This window comes from Zootoca vivipara, chromosome 16, assembly GCF_965207765.1.
Source record: "Zootoca vivipara chromosome 16, rZooViv2.hap1.1, whole genome shotgun sequence".
NCBI lineage: Eukaryota > Metazoa > Chordata > Lepidosauria > Squamata > Lacertidae > Zootoca > Zootoca vivipara.
This window is the reverse complement of record NC_142599.1, coordinates 13,106,477-13,121,519: the sequence shown is the minus strand read 5'-3', so window position 1 is coordinate 13,121,519 and position 15,043 is coordinate 13,106,477. Positions and strand designations below refer to the sequence as shown.

General features: G+C 46.2%; 1 protein-coding gene across 1 annotated transcript; it reads right to left on the bottom strand.

Annotated features, from left to right (window-relative positions):
• Positions 1-929: 929 nt before the first annotated feature.
• UFD1 (ubiquitin recognition factor in ER associated degradation 1) lies at positions 930-14,327 on the bottom strand. Its single transcript, XM_035098991.3, has 12 exons — positions 13,986-14,327; positions 12,097-12,229; positions 10,446-10,478; positions 8,107-8,228; positions 7,610-7,740; positions 6,407-6,479; positions 6,050-6,118; positions 5,142-5,207; positions 4,670-4,717; positions 3,616-3,704; positions 2,102-2,183; positions 930-1,637 (listed from the first exon to the last, which is right to left on the bottom strand). The coding sequence occupies exons 1-12, from the start codon at positions 13,986-13,988 to the stop codon at positions 1,563-1,565; spliced, it is 924 nt and encodes a 307-aa protein (XP_034954882.1). The 5' UTR covers positions 13,989-14,327; the 3' UTR covers positions 930-1,562.
• Positions 14,328-15,043: the final 716 nt, after the last annotated feature.

The window sequence follows — 15,043 nt, the reverse complement described above, 5'->3', positions numbered from 1 at the left end:
GGGAACAGTCTGCTTCGAGGTAACAATAACTTCTCTGGGTCGTTGCCTAGAAAAATGCAATGAAATATTATCCTAACAGTCTACTAAGAAGTAAATATTGAGTTGAATGGAACTTTCTCCCAGGTGGCTGAGGACAGGATTGCAGCCTAAGTGAGTCTTTTTTTTGGCTTCTCTGGTTTCCCACTGTACTATCAAATTTTTGCAATAGTCACTAAGGCCCCAATTGGCAACTTGGGCATAGCGGTAATTGCCTAAGCACTTAACTACACAATGTGAAAACACAACAGTATGGTGCGGCCCTTTTTTCAGCCATCAGAAGGTAGAAACTTTGCTTTGCTTATTTATGCTGAAACATTCATGGAGGATGAGACGATCAATGGCTACCAACCCTGATGGTTATGTTCTAGCTCCACTGTCTTCTGAATTATCAGTTGCTGGAAATCACAGGAGGGGAGAGAGCTGTCGCGTTCAGGTCCTGCTTACAAGCTTCCCCTGGGCATCTGGCTGGCCACTGGGAGGGCAGGAGGCCAGACTAGATAGGCCTTTGGTTTAAGCAGGGGTTTTCTTATTTAATCAGGATAACTATTAAGAAAAAAGGATGTCATATAGAGGAGGGTGAAAAGTTGTTTTCTGCTGCTACAGAGAAGCGGACACGGAGCAATGGATTCAAACTACAAGAAAGAAGATTCCACCTAAACATTAGGAAGAACTTCCTGACAGTAAGAGCTGTTCGACAGTGGAATTTGCTGCCAAGAAGGGTGGTGGAGTCTCCTTCTTTGGAGGTCTTTAAGCAGAGGCTTGACAGACATATGTCAAGAATGCTTTGATGGTGTTTCCTGCTTGGCAGGGGGTTGGACTGGATGGCCCTTGTGGTCTCTTCCAACTCTATGATTCTATGATTAAACCATATCTTTACCAGCCATTCCACATGCATGTAAACCACTAATTTTATTCCATCTAGTTCTAGCTAAGAAACCTGCACCTGAGCTGTAACACTTCACAGTACAGGTCAGGTATCAAATGGCTGAATGTTCTGGCATACAAAGGCATTCAAAGGCAAGAGTACAAAAATCAGTCATTCATACCTGTTGCTTTTGCTTCTGGCCCTGCCCAACACTGGCATGCGGGCCCTGGAAGGTTGCCCACAAGGCTTCCACAACCCTGCCCTAAATTGTAAGGGAACCATGGGGTGCCTATTTTCCAAGTGTTGGGAAGTTAACATACAAGAAAGCAACTTATTCAAGAACACTTTGCTGCCATGAATAAAAAGCAGCCTTCCAGGGGAGCCATTAGAAATCCACATTCTTTTCACGTCTCTGCTGCTCAGTGTTACCAGAGTTGTCTTCATCAACACGCAACTTACAATGTTCTACTAAGTAAAATCCACTGAACCACAACACTTCACTTGAAAGTGCAGAACCAGATTAGAATGTCCTTAGGTTGCTTATGAACAAGAGTACCACCCCCCTATACAACGTTCTTTTACAAAAGAAAAGCTAAAATAAGTCAGGAAACGCTGCAGTGTTATTTTATTCTTCCCAACCAACTCCTGGTTCCGGGAGTTATGGTTTTCTTCCTTTCTTGCGGAGTGACTGGCCTTCTCCAGAAAAGGCAATGAAGCGGCTCCCAGAGTCATCCTGAAAACAGAGGTGTGGAAATATTACTTTGTAAACTCACGTCAATATTCATTATTGCACATGCAAGAAGTGAAGACCTGGGCTTTTCAGGCACCATGAGTAGTTCCAGCTTTGCACTGATCCTGCGATTTCAGCTGAGCTGACTTCTGCTTATTCACTTATTTATTGAAAATGCTTATAAATGCCAAAGTACACGAGGTAAACGAGTTGTAGGCGTAGTGCAAATAACAGATTTATTGTGACTGACCAAGATCTCTTCCCCAGCTCTCTTGTCATATTCCTTGGGTGGTTATTTATTAATTAAGTGCTGGTCTTAACCAACACTGCAGTGCAGATGGACAGGGCTGGGTGGGGCAGAGCAAGTTAGGAGAAAAGACATTCCACTGCAAAGGTGGAAGGCCTTCTGCAAATGGGATGACTTCACTGGGGACAACCTCAAGTGAAAAAGGCAGAGTTTTACTCACTTCTTCTACTTTCTTGACCAGCGGCCGAGAATTTCTGATGAATGTGATCTTGCCAATTTTGAAGTCATAGTTGGGAATCCCCCTGCAGAAGAGACAAATGAGGTGCATTGTACTTCATATATTCGTTTCCCTTCTGCCTTATGGAGCCAGCTGACAATTTACAGAAAAATATTAACATCCAAATCAAATTGAGGGGGAAAAAACATGAAGTTAAGGGTTTGCTCCTGCTTGGAAAGAAGGAAAAACTTGGTATGATTTTTTTGACTTGGGTTCTAATATTTTTTTTAAGCTGGGGTGAGGAGAGGACCCAAAAACAATTCAATGAAGACTGAGCATGCTCAGAATGTTGACTGATTGTTGGGCGGGTGAAGGAGAATGGAACAGCTGGAGGCCGGGAACAGGATGGGGTCTCCTAAAGGTAGGCACGGCCCGCCATTCGGCTTCTGAAATGTTCGACAACTGAATCACAGCTTCCAATTGGTTGCAAAAGCTTCCTATTCTCAGTGGAAGCTGCGTTGGATGTTCAGCTTCTGAAAAACATTCAAAAACTGGAGCATTTACTTCCAGTTTTTGGGTGTTCGGGAGGCAAATCGTTCGAAAATGGAGCCATTTGGGAGCCAAGGTTTGACTGGGGAGAGAGAGAGACAGAGATAGTGCATGTTGGAAGGCAGATCCAGCTGTCTCCTTTTGCTTGGCTTCTACTGAAAGAGTAATTATCCCCCTCACTGGCTCCTGGTGGATGAGCCATTTTAAACACGTGGTTTCACAAGGCTTCTTTAAGTCGCGGGTCGATCTCAGATGGAGTTGTCGAAATGCATTATCCTGGCTTGTGCGAGACTTGCCGCTGTAAACAAATGAGCCAGCCTTTCCCTGTTTGGTGCCTTCCAGATGTTTTGGACTGCGCATCTCATCACTCCCAAACCAGCACAGCTGAGGAGGGTGAGGGATAAATGAAAGTTTTAGTCCACAATATCTGAAGGGCACCAGGTTTGGGGAAGGTGAAGTCACAATATTATCCACAGCAAGAAGTGTTGTGACGTGGGGCTTCTTTAGCCTGCTGGACAGTGAGTGACCAGAGAGGACCTGGGTGAAACAGGGTGACCTTGAGCTAGTTGCTCATTCTTAGCCTAACCACTAAAGACCTGCTTCTAGACACCCTTCTCTGTCCTCCATCCAGACAAGCAAAAGGATGAATGCACACATTCTAACCAGGCAAAAATTGCTCAGGTGGTGAAGCAGGGACCCATAATGGGGTGTGGCCTGGGGAAGAGTTCTAAGGGCCAGATAGAGAGGCTTGGGGGCCACATTGGCCTCCTGGACCTGAGATTTCCCGTATCCGACATGGCTGCTGTTTCTTTTCTTCCTTTCCAAGCCATGTTACTGCACTCCAAGCGAGAATATCCAACTCGCAGGAATACTGAAGCCATGGCAGCTGCAGACGGAGATGGAAACGGCCCGAGTCATTTTACTTGGGAGGACACACAGAAGAAAGAATTGCATCAAGGCAAACCAACCTTCTAATGTCTTCTGGTTTAATTGGAGAAGGATTTGGCTCGACGCCTTTCTTTTTCCCGTCCAGCCTGTTCCCAGATCCTGAAAAGGCCTGCAGGGATAAGAAAGGTACAGTCACCGCCATGAAATCACCATCCTTGTAAAATGGAGCATCTCAAGTCATGGCTCGCGTAGGATAACGCCTATATCCACCTGATCCAGTCCTGATCCAATTTATCCAAGAAATCCCCAAGGAAACTAAGCAGAAAAACAACAACAACTCTACTAAGGATTGTCTTTGAGAGGCTGCCCATTAGACTGCAACTGTTCTACGGTTTGGAAAGGAATTATATCTACCGTACTTTTCCGTGTATAAGACTAGGTTTTTTTAACTGAAGAGTTACCGGTATGGTTAAAATTGGGGGTCGTCTTAATACATGGGTAGTGCCTAGGGGTGACGTGGGATTGGTTGATGGCATGAGCCGGAGACAGTCTGCAGCGTGCTATTGGTGTCTGCGGCAAGGAGTGGTGTTGATTGGGTGTTTCTGTGTCAATTGGGTGGGCAATAGGCTGCTTCTGCTGGCGAGGGGACAGACATTAGGAGGCACAAGTGTTAGCGTTGCCCAGGTGGGTGAGTGATTTTTGGCAAAAAAAAAAAACCCTTAAAAAGGCTCAATAACTCTGTGCAATCTTCCCCATTTTCTTAATTTTTAGTCCCCCCCAAATCTTATGCATGGGGGTGTGTGATACATGGAAAAGTACGGTATATTCTGAATTTGGATTCTTAACATGCTGCAAGTCTTATCATACGTGAAACATTTCAGTGGGTTCACTGTAATATCTAAGCAGCTTCCTTCATATAGGGCGATGCAGAGGGTGTTGACTCCCCATTTGTGGGATGTTTGATATCTATTTTTAATCTTTGTGTTTGTGAGTAGCTTTGAGTTCTTTTTAAAAATGTCCAGAGTAGCTGGGGAAACCCAGTCAGATGGGTGGGGTATAAATAAAACTGTTTTTGTTATTATTTCTTAAAAAGCAGCTAAATTAAATATAGTTTAATTCATCAAAGAGACTTACACGGAATCCCAGGTCACCCACATAGCCGCTATGGTCTGCCTCCACATCCTGAAAAGCAAGCGGGGAAACAAGTTGACTTGTTTTACAATGGCTCCACAGCACTCTCTCCACTCGATTCTGGTGCTTCATGTGGCTTCCGACAGTAGAGGGGAGAAGATATCCACCGACAGTGAACTGGTCTAATCCTTTTCTGAAAATTATCCAAATTGATGACCATCACCGCCTCTTGTGGGAGTGAGTTCCACCGTTTAATTATGCCCTTTGTGAAGAAATCCTGAATCCTCCAACAAAATGACCGCTCTGTTGACCAACTCAATCAAGAAAATGAATTGCAAGGAGTAAATCAACTTGACAACCAGCTTTATCAATTTATTTGTCGCATTCACTGCTTCTTCTGAGTGGGTGTTTTTTATTTGCAGGGGGGGGAGGAAAAAGCAAGTAAAAAGAGAGACGACTATACAAGGCCACTTACTGTGGACTCCTCGTGATGTGTCTGTCTTTCTGGTTCTTTGTAACCCAAGGGTGCATCAAAATCCACCTGTATAATTAATAATAATAATAATAATAATAATAATAATAATAATAATAATAATAATTTATTATTTATTATTTATACCCCACCCATCTGGCTGGGTATAGAGTCAATATTGAATTCACAATCAGGGTAAGAAACAAGAGCAACATGGCTAAGAAATGGCTTCCTCCCTTACTTAATCTACCAAAGCGGTCTATCCCTTCCCCAGAAGTAGAATTAAAGCAACTATCCCTGCAGCCAGGTTTCACGGGGTCCTCTGGCCCCCCCCCCCCTCAAGACCATCAGTTGTACAATGGGTTTTGATGTTGTGCAAAATTGTAGCTCCTTCCTCTGCAAGAAGATCAAAACAGAGGAGCGGATTTGGGGGGCTTGTGGTACTTGGGGGGGGGAATGCAAAAAAGCAGCCCGTGCATTCTGCATTTGCAATTGCATCCTGAATTTTGCCTTTGCGGTTGCACTTTGAAGTTTGAGAACTTAAAAAGCTGCAAGGCAGGACTTGCAGTCCAGCTGTGTGCATTGAGGGTTTTTGCATCATTTTGCTGGAAACACCGGGTGCTTTTTCCCTTTCGGACAGCCAGGAGAGATAATGGGTATACAAACTCGGCTGCTGTTTTTAAAAGTCTATTAAAAAATTTAAAGTGAAACATGGACGGAGTTACTAGAAACTAAATATATTTTAATGGGAATGTGAACCCATGGGAAATAGCTGGGGTGGGTGGGGGGGCTATACGGGAACACAGGCCCCTGACAGCTTTCCACTGGAGTAATGTGGCCCTTGTGTTAAAAAAGGCTCCCAACCCATTTTAAGCGGTCAGTGAGACTGAAAATGCCCATCTCCCACTTACATTCATGTCACACTCTATGATGGACACAGCTTTGTCGGGTTTCGTCTCCATCACTCGGAGCTCATAGATCTAAAAAAAAAAGACAGCCGATCTCATCATCAATATAATCTCTACAAAGTTGTCTTGCCACTCTTGTAACTCTTTTACTCGCACGCTGCCCTGCCCCATGCCAGCTCTTAAATTCAATCTAATACCTAAAAGTCACCTAAAAACCCACTTAAAAACCAGGGGACAGCCCTGGATGCAATATCAAATGCACAGATAGATGCACGCACAAGTTTCTGGATTATGATGCCTAATCATTCCCTCCAGGGCTCCTCGGGTATAGCTTATTCCGCTTCAAATGGCATGTAGTACCTTTTCATTGTAGTTGATGGCTATGACATCTCCGGTGGTCAGGCAAGCGAAATTTCTGAGCGCGTTTTCCAGTCTTAACAGGATGTTAAATTGAAATACAAACCTTACTGGTAGCATAAAAGGTTGCATTTCACAACTGCAGCTACATCACCAGCTGCTTTTAACCCTACCCATCTCCTTGAGGCTCCCTCTCTCCTTCAATTGTCACCTGGCAGGCTGCCATTCCACTGGGCTAGAGCAGAGGAAGAGAGGTGAAGCAGGAACACTTCACTGGGTCTGGCTCTGTCAAGCTCCTCTTCTCCCTGAACAGCTTTCTATTCTAGCTGATCATTATCTGGACCAGTGCCTGCATTTGCTTGGTGTTTTTTTTTTCCATCTTCCCTCCTCACTCGTTTTTCCTTTTGTGCTATGCCTGTTGGCAGGGGGGACTTACTCTTTATTGATCTTAAGTTAGCCACCCTGGGAGCCTTTTTGACTGCAGAGCAGGGTTAAGATGCTTGAAAATAAATAGGCACCCAACTTCCATGGTGCAGAAAATCTGCTTTAGAATAACATGGTCTGTTAACTTTCTCCTACATCTTATTCTCATAAGATAAACTCTCCCCTCCTCAAGTCTCCAGCTCATGGCATGTTACCAGCTTTTGGAAAGGAGACACACAGATCGGTGACACTGGCGTCCACGGTAAACTGAAGTCGATGAGGCTACATCAGAGGAAGCGGTCTCTGAACTGGCCCCTGTTCACCTGGTTTTGGAGCCCAGGGGCCACCTTCCCTCCTAAGTAACCTTCTGGGGCTGCGTGCCAATGGTAGGCAAGGCCAGAGGGGAGACAAAGCAACTCTTACCTATGTACACTCAGAGGCTCTGCCAGTTAGCTCAGCTGGTTAGCACATGGTACTGATTATGCCAAGGGCGCAGGTTCAAACCCCCACATGGGTCACCTGCATCTTCCTGCATTGCATGGGGTTGGACTACATGACCCTCAGGGTCAGCCAGGCCAAACAAGAGACAGGAAGGGGTGTGGCCTGGGGAGGAAGTGCATGCTGGGAAGAGCTCCAAGGTCCAGATAGACAGCCCTGGAGAACCACATTTGGTCCTGAGGTTCCTTACTCCCTTGTTGGAAAAAGGCAATTCATCTTCCTTCCCTGGGGCCACAGCTCAAACCACCCCCTGCAACTTCCCCTGAGGTTTAACGAAAAGGATACACTGCTTTGGGGTTGGTGATGTCAAGGAAATCAGGGCTCTGCGGCTGAAATTTGGAGTACGTCGCCACCTGCAAGTTGACGCTCTCGACCTGCACCAGCCCCCCTTCCTCCAAGAGCAGGTTCTGCATCATCTGTCAAAAGGAAACAAAGACAGGTGCTCAAATGATGTCTTGGGAGACACTCAGAGCTTCTTGCAAAAAAAGCCTGTGGCCTGTAGTTCGTTAAGGAGCTGAGAGTTGTCGGGAGACCCTTATTCCCTCTCAAAGAGCTGTAATTCCCAGAGTTCCCTGGGAAGAGGGACCAACAGTATAAACTACCCTGAGAATTGTAGCTCCATGATGGGAATATACATTCTATCCGCAGTTTGTATGAGACATCACCACGAGCCAGTGATAGTGAAATGATTTTAAAATAAAATAAAAAATAAGGGAGAAATTCATTTCATAGAACCCTTGTAGAAGTTTTGAGTCGAGAAAAGAATCAAGGTGCCTACTTACCCAGTGTGGAAGGTAACAAATGCCTTCGTCGGCCACAAACTCAAGCACGCCACAGTGTGTCATCCGGTCAGAATTTTTATTTGTCAGTTTAAACAACATAGGATAGGTGATATTAAGACGGCCTAGGAAAAAATGGAGGGGGGGGAAAGAGAAGCACTGCATTATATCCAATAGAATTTCCTTGGAAGCTCGCATAAAGAATCTTGGACTGTGAGCCTACACTTGCTTACTTGGGAGTAAGCCTCGCTGGATTTGTGTAGGATTTGTGTCCAAAAAAACTTGTGCAGGACTGGATTGAACATAGGAAAATGCCATTGATCTAATTCAGGGTTTCCAAGCTCCAAGGAGTAGGCGCCACCACACTAAAGGCACTATTCCAATGCCTCCTGCTTGGACTACTGTAATGTACTCTACATGGGGCTGCCCTTGAAGACAGCTTCAGCTAGTGCAGAATATGGCTGCTAGAATGCTAAGTGAGGAATCTTGATAGGACCAGGTGACATTAGCCCTGAAAGCGTTGCAAATTCAAGGTGTTATTAGCAACATATAAAGCCCTAATTGGCATGGGAGCTAAAAACCTAAAATAGTACAGAGCTGACCTCCTAATGGGATATCTGCAGGAGGCCTTCTCCTACAGAGAGGTGGGCTACAGCAGAAATACATCACAGGGGGGCGGTCTACAAACAGAAATCCTGTCTGGCAGGATACAGATAATGGTCACTTGAATGCTTTACCTGGGCAGCCTAGCCATTCCTTTTGAGATGCTACTTAGTTCCTCAATCCAGGTCACAGGCTCACCCTATTCATGCACAAATACACCCTTAAGACAGGATTTGTGAGCAAAGAGACAATGGGGAGACTTTTCCCATTTCCTTCCTCACTGCAGAGAATATTTGAAGTCACTGGAAGAGTCAAAATGGCTTCAGGATTGCTCTCCTGTACTATATCAGACATGTGGTTTATATACTTATGTACAGTGGTACCTCCACTTATGAATGCGATCCATTTTGGGGTGCTGTTCGCACCCCGAAAAGTCCGTAAGTAGAGTGTTGTTACTGCACATGCGCGAAGCGCGCTAGATTGCTTCTGCACGTGGGGCAAACCCGGAAGTTTTTACACTTCTGGGTTTGCCGCGTTCGTAACCTGAAAAGCTGCAACGTGAAGCAAACGTAACACAAGGTATGACTGTATGTATTTGCCTTGTAGATTTATGAACATATAATTTATATATATGTGAGACCTTAGAATTCCTATAACAGTTGAGTATATAAGGGGGTGAGACAACCTTTTAGGCATCCTGGTCCCTAGCTTTGTACACCAGTAGCAGCCCCTTGAACGAAGGCTAGTACCTAACTCAGGGGTCCCCAGACTTACCGGGCTTCGGGCCGGTGCCCGCCGCACCGACCGCGCGGCGGGCCGGAGGGCAGGGGAGTGCGCGCCCGTGCGCATGCGCACACGGTCGGAAAAAAAATCGCCGAAAATCGCTTGTGCGCATGTGTATGGGCCTCCCCTGCCCCGGAAGTGCATCGGAAATGACCTCTTCTGGGGTCATATGCATGCGCACAAAGGATTTTCGGCGATTTTTTGCCGATTTTGAAGATCGTCGCCGCGCCGCGCGCCGTAAGAGCGGGCGGCGGCAGTCGTCGCGGGCCGGATTGGGAGGCCAATTGGGCCGCATCCGGCCCGGGGGCTGTAGTCTGGGGACCCCTGACCTAACTGATAGCCAGCACAATTAATTCAGTAGCAGTGTAATGTGGTGGCAAGAAAACAAAAATAGTTCTGTCTGAGCACCTTGTGACTCTGGAGCAAGGAGACGTTGGGACAAGAGCTGACCATTATTGTGCCCTTTCACATTCTATGGGATGGAAAGCCAAGAGGAAATAATTGTAGTGTTACTGTAGGACAGGCATCCCCAAACTTCGGCCCTCCAGATGTTTTGGACTACAATTCCCATCTTCCCCGACCACTGGTCCTGTTAGCTAGGGATCATCGGAGTTGTAGGCCAAAACATCTGGAGGGCCGCAGTTTGGGGATGCCTGCTGTAGCAGCAATTTTACATACATCAGCAATCCAAAATGCTGATTGGCTTCTTACTGATTTAACCAGCTACAACCTTAATATTTAACTGGTAGGTCAGGAGCCACAACTGGATTGCGGCCTGAACCAAAGTGGGGCGCGATGACAGCATTGCTGTCATACAAATACAAGATTAAAACAATTAAGATGTGGGTCTCTAAACCCCAGTCTTGATTAAAGGTGGATTGGAAAACACTGAAAACATTTGCAGTGAGAGAATACACTTTACATCTTCATAAGTACGCTGAATAGAAGATACTCACTGAGTTGATCCAAAGCAGAGGGTGGCATAATTACTGCGAAAAAAGGAAATTAACAGTAAGATTAGGTATGGCATGGCAATGGAAAACAAGCACAGGAAAATCAAGGTGTGTACTTTAATATGAGAATATACTCCTCCGTTGAATTCCTACCCGCAGACGTTAAAACACAGAGAAGTTTATCCAATGTCCCTTTGTCATAACACCTAGATTTCCCTTTCCTGATTTAGAGTAGGGTGTGTGGAAACCAAGAGAGTAAGTACAGTGGTACCTCGGGTTACAAACGCTTCAAGATACAAATGCTTCAGGTTACAAACTCCGCTAACCCAGAAATAGTACCCCAGGTTAAGAACTTTGCTTCAGGATGAGAACAGAAATTGTGCTCCGGCGGCGCGGCGGCAGCGGGAGGCCCCATCAGCTAAAGTGGTGCTTCAGGTTAAGAACAGTTTCAGGTTAAGAACGGACCTCCGGAACGAATTAAGTTCTTAATCAGAGGTACCACTGTATCCTATACTACACATTTCAGTGGGGAGGGAGACTCAACACGAGGCTACCACAGGGATGGGGAATCCCAGGCCTGTGGCCCAAATGTGACACTCTGGTCAAGTGTAGGAAACCTGTGGTTGATGAACTAAATCTCCCCTCCTCTTTGGTGAGGCATGCTGGGGCTGTTGGTAATTGCAGTTCATCAACATCTAGAGCAGGGGTAGGGCAACCTAAGGCCTGCAGGTCGGATGCGACCCAATCGCCTTCTAAATCCGGCCTGTGGACGGTCTGGGAATCAGCGTGTTTTTACATGAGTAGAATGTGTCCTTTTTATTTAAAATGAATCTCTGGGTTATTTGTGGGGCATAGGAATTTGTTCACACACACCCCCCCCCCCCGGATAAAAATAGTCCGGCCCACCAAATGGTCTGAGGGACGGTGGACTGGCCCACGGCTGAAAAAGGTTGCTGACCCCTGATCTAGAGCAGTGTTTCCCAACCTTGTGCCTCCAGCTGTTTTCGGACTACAATTCCCATCATTCCTGACCACTGGTCTTGCTAGCTAGGGATGATGGGAGTTGTAGTCCCAAAACGTCTGTAGGCACAAGGTTGGGAAACACTGATCTAGAGAGTCACAGGTTCCCCACCTCAGCGCTAGGCCTCTCAACCTGGCCCTTAGGAACTCTCCCCAGCCTACCCCTCCTACTGGATGGAATGTGTCCTCGACCACAGAAAATACCTTTTGCTTGTCTGGAAGACAAGTGTGTAGAAACTATCCTACCATACAAAGGCAAAATGTTACATCCACTTGTGCCTCTGACCTCACCCAGAGCCCTGGAAAGTGGTCCAGAAGGGAATGTGGCCCTTGGACTTCCATAAGCCAGAAAAAGCTCCTGAATCCCATTTGCTGGAAGGGGAGAGTGCTCTTGTGTTTGGGTCCTGCTTGAAGGCTTCCCACAGGCAAGTGGTTGGTCACTATGAGAACAGGATGCCGGACTAGATGGGCCATTGGCCTGATCCAGCAGGCTCCTCTCACGTTCTTATGCTCTCTGTTTGGGGGAGCTTAGCCACTACGTGTTGCTTAATGCTCTTTTCAAGGACCACCCCCTGCAAAACGCAAAACCATCCAGCCCTCAAGAGAATATTCAAAAAGAAAAATGTGCACATACTCTTCCCGCCTTTCTCCACATCTGACCTGTCATTAGGTCCAGCAAGCATGGAAACCGAGAAACAGCGGTACTGAGTCGAGAAGCGGTTCTGGAACACTCTGGGGATCGGGTGATCGAACATATTGAAAGAAAACTGGGGAGGAAGAACAAGAGGATGCATTAGAAGAGGCAAGTTATAGAATAGATAAATATGCTGCCATAGGTCTATCTAGCTTAATACTGTCAACTTCTGGGTTCTTCAACCTTGAGTCTCCTGGTGTTCTTGGACTACAACATCCATCAGCACTTGCAGTCCCACATAGAGCACATTACAATTATCCAATCTGGAAGTTACCAGAGCATGGAGCACATACTCACTGATGAGACAAGTAGGCCTCAAAGCAATATCCACAGTCCTGGGGCCTCAAGTTGTTCAAACCTTTTGTACACGAGAACCAAGACCTTGAATTGAGCTCTGTTGCTCACGTGGAGCCAGCACAGTGCTTTAAGGATCAACCACATACAATTCTATCTTGCTGTCCCACTTGACAGCAGTATCCTGTACCAGCGGCAGCCCCCAGACCATCTTCAAGGGCAGCCCCACACAGAACGCATTGCAGTAGTCTCTAACAGTGAGGTTCTTAGAGCATGGCTGCCTGAATCTAGGCTTTCCCAGGCCAGGAATGGTACACTGTGCTTTAAAGTTGTTGTCTTTATTATTTCACTTCGCAAGTTGCCCAGAGAATTTCTGATAAGCGGCAGCTGTATAAATGCAAATAAATACTGTACATAAACAACAGCCCACAAAAGCTGCTCTCGTGGAAAGACGGCAATCTGCATATAATTTACCCTGAACCCAGGAAAGCAGTCTGGCAACTGACTGGTTAAGATTCCTACTTGCCCTGGGGCAATTTTTAGTCAAAACTCTTTTTTGCCATTTAGTTTTTAATGAGGTTTTTTGGTTTTTCCCAGCCTTTTCTGGATCTTGCCTGCTTGAATCTACTGTCCGTCGCGCAAACTACTGTCACGGCGCTGTGCACACACAAAAGTAAAATGGGGATTGTGCTGCCGCAAATCTAAACCTTTAAGTGGGTTGGGCACGACTTGTTCCATTTAAACATACTGCCGAGGTGTGCACTTCAGCTTTCACTCATTGTTGTTTCCCCCCGTGTTGTCGCTTTACTCTTACTTTGCAAGGCATAGAAACCCTATTTGCATTCGCCACTGGCCGTAGCAATAAAATAAAATACAATATACTGAGGATAGAGCAAAATGCTTAGCTAAACCAAATACGTCCTGGAGGCTCAATTGCCGCTTTACTTTTAGTTTGCAGGGCATAAGTGCATAGAAACCCTATTTGCCTTCGCCACTGGCCGTAGCAATAAAATAAAATACAATATATTGAGGACAGAGCTAAATGCTTAGCTATATTCCAAATACGTTCTAGAGGCTCATGTGGACGCAAATGACAGAACTTGACACATCATCCTTCCTCTGCAGATAAGACGGGTGAACCGATAGGCTTCCTTTTGATTTTTGTTTTAATCATAAACAACAACAACTGAGCAATGTTAGAAAGTCGATCAAACAGGTCTTATTCTTAGTGCCCCTGCTGAAAGATTTGCAAGGTTTTTTGGGCTGTATATTATTACTGTTATTATTATTATTATTACCTGAGTGGAAAAATGAGTGTCGTCATCCCCACCCCACCCCATCCTAATAACTTTTTTTCGAGGTACCACAGAACTACAATGGTGTGTGGGTGTGGGTGTGGGTGTGTGTTTGTGTGTTGTGTGTGTACTTTTGCAATTCCTTACAGCCAGGATGACTCTGCATTTCCCACCACCAACATCCAATATTAGTCCCCCCCCCAACCCAAAGAAAGACCCCCCCCAACAAAGGCCCCCTACCATGATGGTGGCGGCTTCTCCTCCTCCTCCTCGTCCCCTTCGCTATTGACAGGCCTCCCGGAGCCGAGGAGTTCTAGCCAACTTGCCTCTTTCGAGGCCGACAGGAAGCCTCGTTAGGCGCCGAGGGAAACGGAGCGAAGGGCGGTGTGTGTGTGTGGGGGGGGAATCCCTTGGCTAAGGAGGACGCGGGTGGGGACTTCTTTCCCAGGGGGTGGAAATCAGCGACCTTTACTCAAAAGCCCCCTTTGCATTCGACACCCGATAAGCCGGCATTTCCGTGTGATGAAAACCTCAAGGGATCGCGCCTATCACGTTCGTTCGGGCTTTAACAACAACCGCAACAAAAACCACATTTCCCAGAATGCCATTCGAACGCTCGGTCCGCCCAAGGTTTTGTTCCGTGTGAAGTTCAAATGAAGGAGGGGCGGGGAAGGCTCTCGTGTTTCTCATTTTTAACGTCTCGTTTTTAATTTCATCTTTTTTAAAATCACGGTGTTGTGCATCGGTTTGGGGTTTTTTGGGGGCGCTTTTTGGTGTGTTTACCAGCCCAGAGAGTTAGGAGGACATTAAAGAGAAAGGCAGTGCCCGAATCGAACATGGCGACCACGGCGTTGCTTGCCCCTACAATGGAAAACTCCGACTTCGGGGTTGTTGGGTTTTTTGCCCGCTTCTAAAACGAACAAAATGGTGGATGGGCACGCCCTCTCCTGTGACCAAAGAGTTGTTAGGTGCGACACGGAAGTGTTCTTCACAATCCTCTCTTCCGGTTTTGATGAGACCTCTTGCGGGGCAAGGTTGGCAGAAAGCGGCTATGCCTCCCTTTTTGGGCTTTGGGGAAAGCATTGTTGTCGGCATCATCCTATATTTTATAGGATTTTATATACAGCAATCAACGTAAACATGTAAATAAGATTAGCAGGATTAGCTATTCACCCCGCAAGCGCAGCCCCAGAGAAGGATAACCTTTATCCGACCTTTTATTATTATTATTACAGGAATGATTAGTTCAAGCCCTGGTAGGAAAGGGAGTCTCTAAACCACGCCTAGGCAATTTTACA

Coding starts and splice junctions, on each gene's coding strand:
- UFD1 (XM_035098991.3), bottom strand. Junction 8,229..10,445: donor CTCTGCTTTGGATCAACTCA/GTGAGTATCTTC, acceptor ATTTTTTCCTAG/GCCGTCTTAATATCACCTAT. Junction 7,741..8,106: donor TTTGTTACCTTCCACACTGG/GTAAGTAGGCAC, acceptor TCCTTTTGACAG/ATGATGCAGAACCTGCTCTT.